This window comes from Phocoena sinus, chromosome 8, assembly GCF_008692025.1.
Source record: "Phocoena sinus isolate mPhoSin1 chromosome 8, mPhoSin1.pri, whole genome shotgun sequence".
Classification (NCBI taxonomy): Eukaryota; Metazoa; Chordata; class Mammalia; order Artiodactyla; family Phocoenidae; genus Phocoena; species Phocoena sinus.
Window position 1 is genome coordinate 67,698,482 of NC_045770.1, and position 11,115 is coordinate 67,709,596.

The window sequence follows — 11,115 nt, forward strand, 5'->3', positions numbered from 1 at the left end:
AGGCATCTCTTGCAGTTGATTAGAGATCCCCACTATTTGAACTGTTTCAGTACTTCGAGGCAGGGGCTATTTCACAGTAGTGGAGTCAAGCACCGAGAGTGTGGCTCTGGTGTCAGTTAGGACTGGAACAGATTCATACCCAATCTGGAGAGACGTTTCTCCAAGCAGATTAAGAGGGATGATTGGGAAGAGCCCCTGTAGTTTCTCAGAGCCCCATCATTGAGAATTGGGAGGACGTTGGAAAGGCTTGTTAGAGGGCTGAAGGTGCCTAAAGCACTTAAAGGTATAACAATCTCTTTTCCAGTGTCCTAGCTTTTTGCAATAATAGCAGAAACTAGGAGGGTTTTGTTTTTGTTTAGGGGTTTTTATTTGCTGGAGTTGAAGAATTTTAGTGTGTTTTTTTTTTGGTTTTGTTTTTTGGGGTCTTTTTTGGCCACTCCACGCAGCTTGTGGGATCTTAGTTCCCTGACCAGGGATCGAACCTGGGCCATGGCAGTGGAAGCGTGGAGTCCTAACCACTGGACAGCCAGGGAATTCCCTAGTGGTCTTTCTTTTAGGTGAATCATCTAGAGTGCAAGAGAGTAAGTTTGTCAGATTAACTAAGTCTGGAGTGGACATATTTTCCCATTCCATCCTGATCCTTTTTACTAGAAGGGAAAGGTCCTGGTTCAGCCCATTAATAAACATAGAGTTAAAAGCTACCCAGGTGGAATAAACACCTGAAGGAAGACCAGAATTTTCTTTAAAAGTAATCTGAAGTCAATTGTAATAGTCATGAACAGATTCATCTGATTTTTTTGTGCAAACCTAAATTTTGCTGCAATCAACAGGCTTTGGAAAAGGCCTAGGAGTTGCTTCATGAAGTTGCCTAGCAACTGTCCAAGCTTGATCGTATAATAAGTTAGCAAGCTGGTTTCCCAGTTGTGATTCTAGAGACTTTCAGGATTTTCCCAATTATCAGTTTTCATGCAGTGCTGGGCCGGGCCTTTACCCACAAGCATATGAACTAACTGATTTAAATCAGAGAAACAAGGTTGACAAGTTTGAAAGACTATATTAAATTCCTCAGCAAATCTGTGGAGATCTTCGGTTACTTTGGGAAAATATTTGAGTGTGGCCCGCAGTTTAGCTTTAGTCCAGGGAATATAAGAAATTCAGGGTTTAGTCTCTGGATCCTCAGAAGGCTTAATTTTAAGGGGACAGGTTCTGATAAGTTCCGAGGAAAAAGGAGCGGGGAGGGTTTCAAAGAAACATGAAAGTTCAATGAGAGAATTAGTAAGGGGGAGCTGAGGGTGTGGAGGAGGTGTGGGTATAGAAGCATAGAAGGGAAGGAGGAAGATGGCGCCGGACGTGAAGCCTGAGCACAAGGCGCCAAGGAAGAGGAGCACGAGGCTTCCGAAGCCACTTCATCTTTCTTTAATTGCTTGTTTGCCTCAGCTAACCTTAAAATCCTATTTTGCAGAGAGGCAATTTTAGGGTCCTGGTGATATTTGGAGGCCTCAAAATACCAATCAAAACAGGCATTTCATTCAGTTTTGGAACTCTCAGAGCTATGGTAGTCCAATTTGGTTTTAAGAACGTTGAGTCTGGGGATTTCAAAAGTTCCCCATAATGCCCATTGATATTCTAAATTGTCTTTGGTTAAGTCAGTCCGTTTTGTTAGAAATGCGTGTGAGGAAGGACAAATGAACAAAGTTATATTCTATTAAACACAAAAATTCTATTCCTTGCAATTTGGAGTCCAGACTAGGAATATGACCGGGGCATTTCATTTCCTTTCCTGAAATGAAGAGGACAATAGTAACTAGCTAGTGATGATTCGGGGACCTGGTACTTTGATAATATTTAAAGGATAATTTCAAAATATCAGAATGTTAGACATAGGGTTAAAAAAAATTTTGTGTTGTTCCTCTTAGTCACATTCAATTTAAACATATTGGTGTTACTCATAACCAAAAGATATTTTTATAACAAGGAAGAAATACTTAACTTCATTTATTTAGAATCAATAGAAATAGAATTATTAAAAGAGCTCTTAGATGAATAAAAGTAAAATCAAAATAATCAATTAAAATTGCTGCTACCACAGTTAGCAATAGATTACACATAAAGTTTGGTAATATTAGAAATATTGGCACTTAATCTTAATAGAGCTTGAAAACATTAGCAGCATGTAATGTTGTTGCCCTATGCTGTCTAGAGCAGTGCTCTGATCATATCTGTTTTCACTGGGGTTTAGCTTTAATTAATACATCCACATCAGCTTTGTCTGCTTCTCCAAGACTTTTTTGATGGCTCTCAACCAGGACATTGTCTTCCTTTTTTCGGGGTCTCTGGGAACTACCATCTCTGTAAGCTAGAGAAGTTCCGAGAGCAACAAAGTTGTGCACATCCTGCAACTTCTTACGCAGCCATTCCACTCTTTCCATGGAGCTCAGATGCTTGCCCAGGTTATGCATAAGCTGTATTTCACTCACAGATCTCTTCCTACAGGGAACAGAATCAGAGAGGATCACTCCATTAGCTCCCCTCTTCCAAATCATAAAGCCAACCTTAAAAATCCAATTCCCATGCCCTCACCGTGCAGAACAGGCTATGGTACTTACTTAACAGACTTCCCTTCCGATCTTGCAAGAAAACAAACCGCGAACATGACAACCATTACTTTAACCATGTCTTTTGCAGACATCATCTTCACTAAAAGAAAAAGCGAAATGAAGGCATTTAAAATATTTTTAATATTCCAAACAATACAATTAAATTTATAGTAGTTTATATTTATAATCATACAACTTTGTACAGAGTGTCACAGTAACTAATTGGATTGTTTTTCGTGAGAGACTTTTGGAATCAGCCTCTTTATTTTACAGTATATATAAGTATATATTATATATACAGATAATTAGTATATATTATGTATACACACGATTTGACTTAGAAATTAGACAGATTAGCTTTACTTTCTTAGGTATCTTTTTGAGAGTTCTTGTGCAAGTTTTAATATATGAATTTAAGCTACATGAAGAATGAAAAACCTTACTGTTTAGAATTTCCTCCCACATTTTGTGTTATGACTAAATACACAAGAAGCTTGAAAATGGCTACTTCTTATTTATTTATCTATCTATCTATCTATTTATTTATTTATTATTTTGGCTGTGCCGGGTCTTAGTTGCAGCACGCAGGATCCTCCTTGCAGCATGTGGGATCTTTAGTTGCAGCATGCGTGCAGGATCTAGTTCCTGACCAGGGATCCAATGCAGGGCCCCCTGCATTGGGACCGTGGAGTCTTACCAACTGGACCACCAGGGAAGTCCCTACTTCTTTTAATTAGGTAAATTGTCAACAGTGCTTGTTGACTTAGCAAATCTCTTTTTCATAAGTAAACTTCCTTTCAACGCAATGATAAACATAAATGTCAAATGAATAGGCTCTGATTTAGAGATTTTTACTAAATTAACACACACTTCTCCTACCGTTAAAAAGAATGTGTCAAAGCATTTAAACATCATCTAATTAATTACTTGTTATATGAATTTAGAGCTTTGACTCCATATAAAATGCCTGTCTGTATCTTATCTTTTCAGCTTATTTTATTAACAATTTTGTTTGAGTATAATTTTTAGTACATTCCTCTTTTGCTTTTAAGCTTTTCATCTCAAAATAGAAAAGTCTTACCGTAATCTGCATTTCAACAATTGCAAAGCCTTTTATCATAGACATGCCTTTTCTTAATACTTAACGTTCTCCGTTTTAACATACACATAGGGTGGCTATGTACGCATATTTTAAAGGGAATCTGCATCATTTAGAAGTAGCATAAGGAGCATTATAATCTACTATATTTATTTTCACTGTGCAACATAAAGCTATTGAAGGAGGAACAAATGAATATTCTTCATTTTTGGTTTGTGTTAGAAACAATCATTATAGCCAGAGGACAGAAGCTTTGGTGTCCTAGCCTTGTCACATTCACCAAACGCCTCTGCCTTGCTTCCTTGTTCTTAATCGAGAGATGAGGTTCTTACAAGAATGTCATTTAAAAAGCTGAAAAATGGTTGTAAAACATCCTTAAAATTCATGTACAGTTTTCAGAATAGAAAATTAGAAAAGGCTTTATGTAAAGGGAATAAATATTCAGCAGTAAAACTGAGTTTCTCCAACTATAGTACACAGATTGAGCTCTCTATGAGGATATTCTGGAGGAAAAGTGGAATTTTAACTCAGAGAAATAAATTTACATTGATTATTTAAATCAGAATTATTCATTTCTCATTAGGCTGTTTTATTTCAAAATTTTAATAAGATACCATTAAAGCACATCATGCCAAATTTTAATTATTTTTCATGTAATTTCAGATGAGTTTATAAAAAGCAAGTCCTCTCAAAAGACTTTAATCACAAAAATAAATGATTTAACAATATTTTAGTAGCATAAATTTATTTTTTATTACAGCATTTTTAGATTAAATAATATTCAAACCCTCCCTTAACATTTTACCTTGAACAAGCAGCATGACATTGTAGAAAATGGTACACATTAAATAATTGCTTGATCATAAAAAAGAACTCATATGAAATTTAAAAGAGAAAATAAAGATTACTCACCACACAATGTCTTAGGACACGATCTTCTTTCAGGTATATTAGCAGCTGATGCTTTCTCAAAGTTGAGTAAACCTGAGAAAGCTGATGAATTGAGTTGTAGACCCTTAAATGTGACTTTTATATATAGGTCTTCCACACACCAAGAGAAGCTTTTTTATTGTTACGGATGACGTCACTCCCAATTCTCTGAATTTTAACTATAGGATCAGAGCAGCACACACACTCCCATGGGGCGGTGCTCATTCCTCTTAAATTTTAGATAATTGGATATTAAAAGGAAAACAGTGTGGGGCTGGGAAAAGGATTTATGCAAAGATTTCTAACAAATAGTGAATTGTAATTCTGACTGGATTAGTGAATTTATATTACAAAAAAGACTGACTTCAGAGATTTATGGTAAAGTCATCACTTATTTGAAAGTAAAATCTGAAAATAAGTATATTTCTTATAACCATAATATTGGCACAACTATTATGAGGATTATAATGAATCATATTGCATTATGCTTACTTTACAAGCCATATTCAACCAATCCATATCATTCCTGATCATCTTTCAAAAAAATAGGTATAGTGCTTTTCTTAAAGGAAGTGTTAAAAATGTTTTGAGAATATGCTCTTAGTACATAATTAATTTGAAAGGCTTCAAAAGTGAAATTATTTTAAAATTCATTTAACTTACGTTTTATCTCTTTTTATTTTAATTTGCAATAAAAACATTTGAAAAGCAGTAACTGTATGCCAGACTTTACATATATCATCCCCCTAAGTCTTCACAGCAATCCTTTAAAGTAAATACTATTATCTTCACATGAGGAAACTGAGGTTTGGAAAATGAAGAAGATGGAGTTCGACGAAGGTCTTTATGATTCCAGAGCTATTTTAATTCTTACTACCTCAGTTTCCCCTTAGAAATGTAGCCCTTCTTTGAACCCCAGTCTTCCTGATTCTAATTTGCCTAACCCTTTGCAGACTCTTTGCCAGGAGTTGGGTCTTGTTTCTCATGTTCCCCACCTGGTGATGGAGGGCCTGCTCCAAAACCTAATAGAGGCAAGATGCCACCACCTGTCTAATTTCAAATATTGCTACAGCCTTGTCCCCATCTATCGATCAAAACCCCTTGAATCCCCTTGGTATATCTAGGGTTCATTTAGGCAGCTTGCCTCCCAACTAAAGCCCCAGAATTGGATCAGTTCTCTTAGCTCTGCTCCTACCCAGGCTTCATGTTATCCTCTTTCCTGCTAACTCTTGCCAAGCTTTGACTCTACATCAAGTAAGAGCCAGTCCAAATTTCAAATACCTGTACAGAGGCTAGAATGAAAGATATGTGTTAGTGCTGTTCTGAGGAATCCTCTACACTGAGCAAATCTCATTTGGAGTAGTGTTCCAGGCTCCGTTTCAGAAGTCTTAGAGACAAACTGCAACATGCCTGGAGGATATGAACCAGGTTGGTGAAAATGTTGATAAACATAACATATCAGAAGGAGTTGAATCAAACTGGAAAAGTCTGGAAAAGAAAAGACTTGGGATGATGATGTAGCTGTTTTTAATTCTTTATAGGGCTTCTATAAGGAAGAAGGAATATCTTCTGTGGTTTAAGAAGGAAGGACTGAGTCCAATGGCTAAAGATTACAAGGAGGCAGATTTGGGCTCAACTTGGATATCGTAATTGTCAAAATAAAGAATCAATTACCTTCCTAAGTAGTGAGTTCCCGATCACTGGAAGTGTTCAAGTAGAAGCTGGGTGAGCATCTATCAGAGATATTATAGAGATTCATACAGAGCAGAGAGTTGAACTAGATAACCAAGAGGTCCCTTTCGACTAAAAAAAAAAATCTATTGTTTTGATCCTTTAAAAGACCTCTTCTGATGCAAAGTCTAAACCTGATGTTTGTGTATCATTTTTTCTTACGCTCTGTTAAGAAGTAGAAGAACTGGAAAAATAAATGGTTTTATAAACACATTTTTTGATTGTTATTATAAAGCCATGTTTAACATTTTAATTTGGAGATTTTTCCCACTTCTTTGGGTAAGTTTGATATAACTGACAGCCTTCCAGGAGTAATGCACTGTTTTCACTGTCTTCCTCTTATTACAATTATTTAAGAATAAACTGCCATATTGAAGATAACCACATTATTAAACTAGTTTTACAGAAAAATGAAGAAAACAGACAAAGCTTATTCATTCAAAAAATGCATTGAGTATATACTAGGTATCTGCCGGAGGCTGTGTTAATCACTAAATGATTGAGACATGATCCTTGCCCTGAAATTTGACATATAAATTGGAATACAATAGGCGTTATAATAGCCATATTAACAGAGGCTTACAAAAAGCACAGAGGAAGAAGTGACTAATTTCCCTGTAGTTGTTGCAAGCTGTTTTCCTGCGAAGTTTAAGTATTCTCAAGGATGAATGAGTTTTCCATCAGAGAAGGTGAGAAAGGACAAGAAGGAACAGCATGTGCAAAGGCATAGAGGCAATGAAGACTGAATACACGCTAGTGGGAGGAGAGGAGAGATGGGTAATGACCCTAAAAAAGTAAGTATGGTACAAATTATGGAAGGCTTCTGTGTGTATGCCTAGGAGTTTTATCTTGTAGTCCTCCCTAAACACATGTGTGCATTAGTAATATTTTGTGTCCTTTGGATTTTGTAAAGTACTACTTTGACCTTCCCACAAAGAAGAGACACAGCTGCCAAGATTTGGCACATAGTTTATCTGAACCATCAGCCTCTGGGACTGTAGACATTAGATAGAAGGAAATCATTTAGGAATAAGAGGGCTAAGGGCTATGTGGGCACAAGAGACTGATGTCAGAGTGACAGAAAAGAGCTGAGCATAGCTTTTTCCTTTGAAAAGCTCAGGCTTTCTTAGCGCTCTCAAGTTCTCTGAAGCTAGGGTCAGACAGCCTACTGTATTCCTCCTCACATTTGGTAAGGATAAAGGGCCATGTGTTATTTCCCCTGCATTATGGGAGGTTTAATTTGAGACTGATACTTTTTCCTTCTGTTTGCTCAATAGGAATTAGTATGGCTTTGGGGACTTAACATCAAGAAGAAACTTCCAGCGCTGGGAAATCCAGCTATAGTTCTCCTAATTCCATGTTTTGTCAATAGATTAATTGGTGACTGTCTTAACAGTTGACCTACTCTTTTGCTTTAAGCTCTCCTGTGGGTTATTGAGCCACTGAATTCTTAATCTGTCAGACACAATTTTCCTCCCTCCTACTCACCAGCCCCCAGTCGTTTCTGTTGTTAGAGACAATGAATAAAAATGTTTTAAAGGACGGTATATAATAACTGTTGAATTTTCCACTTGTTTTTTTATAATATTCATTTCTTTATTTTTCTTTCTCCATAATCTTTATTGATGGATATTTCAAATGTGGTTCTCTGATAGGCAGCGTTTAATAAGCCATTGATCTCTTTATAATGTATAAGCTGTTATAAACCCTGGGATACATTATACCCGAGTAGTCCGTCAAAGATGAAATATGCAGCTACTTTCACAAATAAAATACTAATTGTTGCTTTTTGTCCATTCTATCAGTGAGCGTCCATCCCTGCCTGTATTCCTTCTCCATGTTTATGTGGAATGGAGGAGTGTTAAAATGACATGCACTGTTTTCACAGTTAGAAAAAGGCATCTCTGCAGGTGGGGACTGAGGGTAAAAAGATTCTGTGTGCCTGGGATGAGAGAGTCCTTCTAAATACAGCAAGGCACGTCACAGTGTAGACCAGGGTGTCACTTGAGGAAGCCTTGGGATCTTTACTGATTGAAAAGATTTCTAGTTGTGCAGATGCCTCTGTAATGTCCTCATGATATAGGTAAGCACTGGAACAAGTCCTTGAGTGTTCCTCATTCAAAAGCCCCCTGAGATTTAATTGTACCCTCTGTTTCTTAAAGAAATGGAGGTGGGGGGGAAAGTAGGCTTTGAGAGTTTTCATTTTTAGTTTTGGAACCATAAGGAAGTTGGACAGCCATAGCAATTTAATGAAGAAGTAAAGTCTCACATTTTTAATGACCCTTTTCAGTGAGCTGACCAGACCACTGATGTCACCGCTAATTCTAAACATTCTTCTTTTATTGTCTCGTAAATATACTTTTCAGACCAAGTGTTCTCATTTGGAGTATAGACAATATGTTTTCCTCAGTAAATGTGAATCTTCCCTTGGAATAGATTCTTAGTTCTGCTGCATTTTCCCTTTACCCTTGGTAGAATATTATATGCAATTTATGACATCAGAAAAAAAAATACAATGTCTTTCACATCCCTTCCCATTAGTCAACTGGAGCCAATAGTCTGTGTACCTTGATTCTTTCTTTGTGTTTTAAAATAGTGTGGGAAAAATAAAGCAGGACAGGGGGTATTGGTTTCCCATTAGTGAAGCTTTAAGTCAAATGATCTGGGTGCTCAGAGTCTGAGTTAGGAATGCCAGCATGTCAATCCAAATTACCATTTCAATCCAACACAGTAAAGATTTGTTGAGCACCTAAAATCAGCCAGTCTAGAAACAGTAGCAATTTCCCTGCTCACAATCTTCTCCCTGAACTTTTTTTTCCTGTGATTTTTTTTTAAGTTAGAGCATCTTAACTTTTCAGATCTCAAATTCTACATCTCAAAGTAGAATACTGCCTTCCCTCCTTTTAGTTATGAGCTTTCAGAGATGAGCTATCATATGTGAAAGTGTTTTGACTGTAAATGGCATTCAAAAAATGCATGTTGGGCCTTCCCTGGTGGCGCAGTGGTTGAGAGTCCGCCTGCCGATGCAGGGGACACGGGTTTGTGCCCCGGTCCAGGAAGATCTCAAATGCTGTGGAGCGGCTGGGCCTGTAAGCCATGGCCGCTAAGCCTGTGTGTCCGCAGCCTGTGCTCCGCAATGGAAGAGGCCACAACAGTGAGAGGCCCATGTACCGAATTAAAAAAAAAAAAAAAAATGTATGTTGAATCTAAATCTGAAAGGTAATTGTCCCTTGCCCATTCTCTCACATGCGTCCACCTCATTCCAGGAGTCCCCAGTACTAAACATGGAGAGTGCTGAGCTCCTGGGCTCAATCTGCTCTCTTCCTCCTTCAGCCCAGCCCCCTGAAGTGCAAAGAATTCTGAGGCAGTAGGCAGTTATGGTGTTCATAAATTCCATTCTGAATTTGCTAATTGCACAAAGAATTGTAAAATTTAAACTAAAACTAAGCATATCTTTCTATTGTTCGTAATAAAATGTGCCGAGTGACTAGAGAGTGGACTCCAACGCAAGTTAAACTGACAGGCAGCCCTAGAAGCTATGTTCTTCTCACATCCACCTAGCAGCACTATGCAGTGAAACGCTCAGGACCTGAATATGAAGATGAAGGTAAAGGTTTGGCACTTATTAGTTGCACAACCCAAGTCATTTTAGCACAGAACCTTAATTTCTACAGATAAATAGATATGAACTACTCCACAAAGTTATTGTGAGGATCACATAGAATAATATATATAAATGCACTTTGTCAACTGCATACCTGGTATTGATTAAAATCACAACTAACAATAATAATTATTTTCATGGCTTTTCGGCCAGAACCGCCATCTTCTAGTAATTCACCAAAATGACCAACACAAAGGGAAAGAGGAGGGGCACCCGCTACATGTTCTCTAGGTCTTTTAAAAAACATGGAGTTGTTCCTTTGGCCACATACATGCAAATCTACAAGAAACGTGATATTGTAGATATCAAGGGAATGGGCACTGTTCAAAAAGGAATGCCCCACAAATGTTACCATGGCAAAACTGGGAGAGTCTACAATGTTACTCAGCATGCTATTGGCATCCTTGTAAACAAACAGGTTAAGGGCAAGGTTCTTGCCAAGAGAATTAATGTGCGTATCGAGCATATTAAGCACTCTAAGAGCCAAGATAGCTTCCTGAAACGGGTGAAGGAAAATGATCAGAAAAAGAAGGAAGCCAAAGAGAAAGGTACTTGGGTTCAACTGAAGCGCCAGCCAGCACCACCCAGAGAAGCACACTTCATGAGAACCAATGGAAAGGAGCCTGAACTGTTGGAGCCCATTCCCTATGAATTCATGGCATGATGGGTATAAAGAAAATAAAAGACCTGGACTGTAACATAATAATATTAATAATAATAATTATTATTATTTTCATTAATCCTGTTAGGGTCATATAATTCCAATTGGTAGCTTTCTGTGTCCCCATTTTAAGCTGATTGCATGGCATTTCAAACATCACAGAGATGCTCTAAAGGCTTAACCTAGAATGCTGTTGACTTCATCTTTCAACAGTGAAGAGAATCTTCAGCATGGCCTAACTCAACAAACTGTCCAAAAGAATGATCTAATGGGTGCAAAGAGAGGCATGAAAATGAGATCCTATATTTCCCTGCCAGGGACATTCTCCAGATGTCTAGGGCAGCAGTAAAGTATGGAAAGTCACTGTGAAACAATTCCAAACATACTCATGTGGCTGGTTATTTTACAAAATCAATTAGAGGGAAGGTGATAG

At 37.6% G+C, this 11,115-nt stretch overlaps 2 protein-coding genes across 3 annotated transcripts; one reads left to right on the top strand and one right to left on the bottom strand.

The window, feature by feature from the left end:
- Positions 1-1,969: 1,969 nt before the first annotated feature.
- On the bottom strand, positions 1,970-4,878 carry PTH (parathyroid hormone). 2 transcript variants are annotated; one of them, XM_032640723.1, is made up of 3 exons: positions 4,609-4,727; positions 2,607-2,697; positions 1,970-2,487 (listed from the first exon to the last, which is right to left on the bottom strand). In XM_032640723.1, exons 2-3 carry the CDS (start codon positions 2,690-2,692, stop codon positions 2,226-2,228), a joined length of 348 nt encoding a protein of 115 aa, XP_032496614.1. In that variant the 5' UTR covers positions 2,693-2,697; positions 4,609-4,727; the 3' UTR covers positions 1,970-2,225. The 2 variants fall into 2 exon arrangements, with proteins under 2 accessions (XP_032496614.1, XP_032496613.1); XM_032640722.1 differs by lacking the exon at positions 4,609-4,727 and adding an exon at positions 4,749-4,878 and having other exon boundaries at positions 2,007-2,487.
- A 5,304-nt stretch (positions 4,879-10,182) lies between these two features.
- On the top strand, positions 10,183-10,717 carry LOC116758076 (60S ribosomal protein L21-like). The gene has a single exon (XM_032640721.1). It carries the CDS (start codon positions 10,203-10,205, stop codon positions 10,683-10,685), a length of 483 nt encoding a protein of 160 aa, XP_032496612.1. The 5' UTR covers positions 10,183-10,202; the 3' UTR covers positions 10,686-10,717.
- Positions 10,718-11,115: the final 398 nt, after the last annotated feature.

Excerpts from the sequence above, each read along its gene's own strand:
- PTH (XM_032640722.1), bottom strand. The coding sequence starts at position 4,851 with ATGAGCACCGCCCCATGGGAGTGTGTGTGCTGCTCTGATCCTATAGTT. Across the intron at positions 2,698-4,748 it reads CAATAAAAAAGCTTCTCTTG|TGAAGATGATGTCTGCAAAA; the intron begins GTGTGTGGAAGA and ends TTTTTCTTTTAG. Across the intron at positions 2,488-2,606 it reads TCGGAAGGGAAGTCTGTTAA|GAAGAGATCTGTGAGTGAAA; the intron begins GTAAGTACCATA and ends TGTTCCCTGTAG.
- LOC116758076 (XM_032640721.1), top strand. The coding sequence starts at position 10,203 with ATGACCAACACAAAGGGAAAGAGGAGGGGCACCCGCTACATGTTCTCT.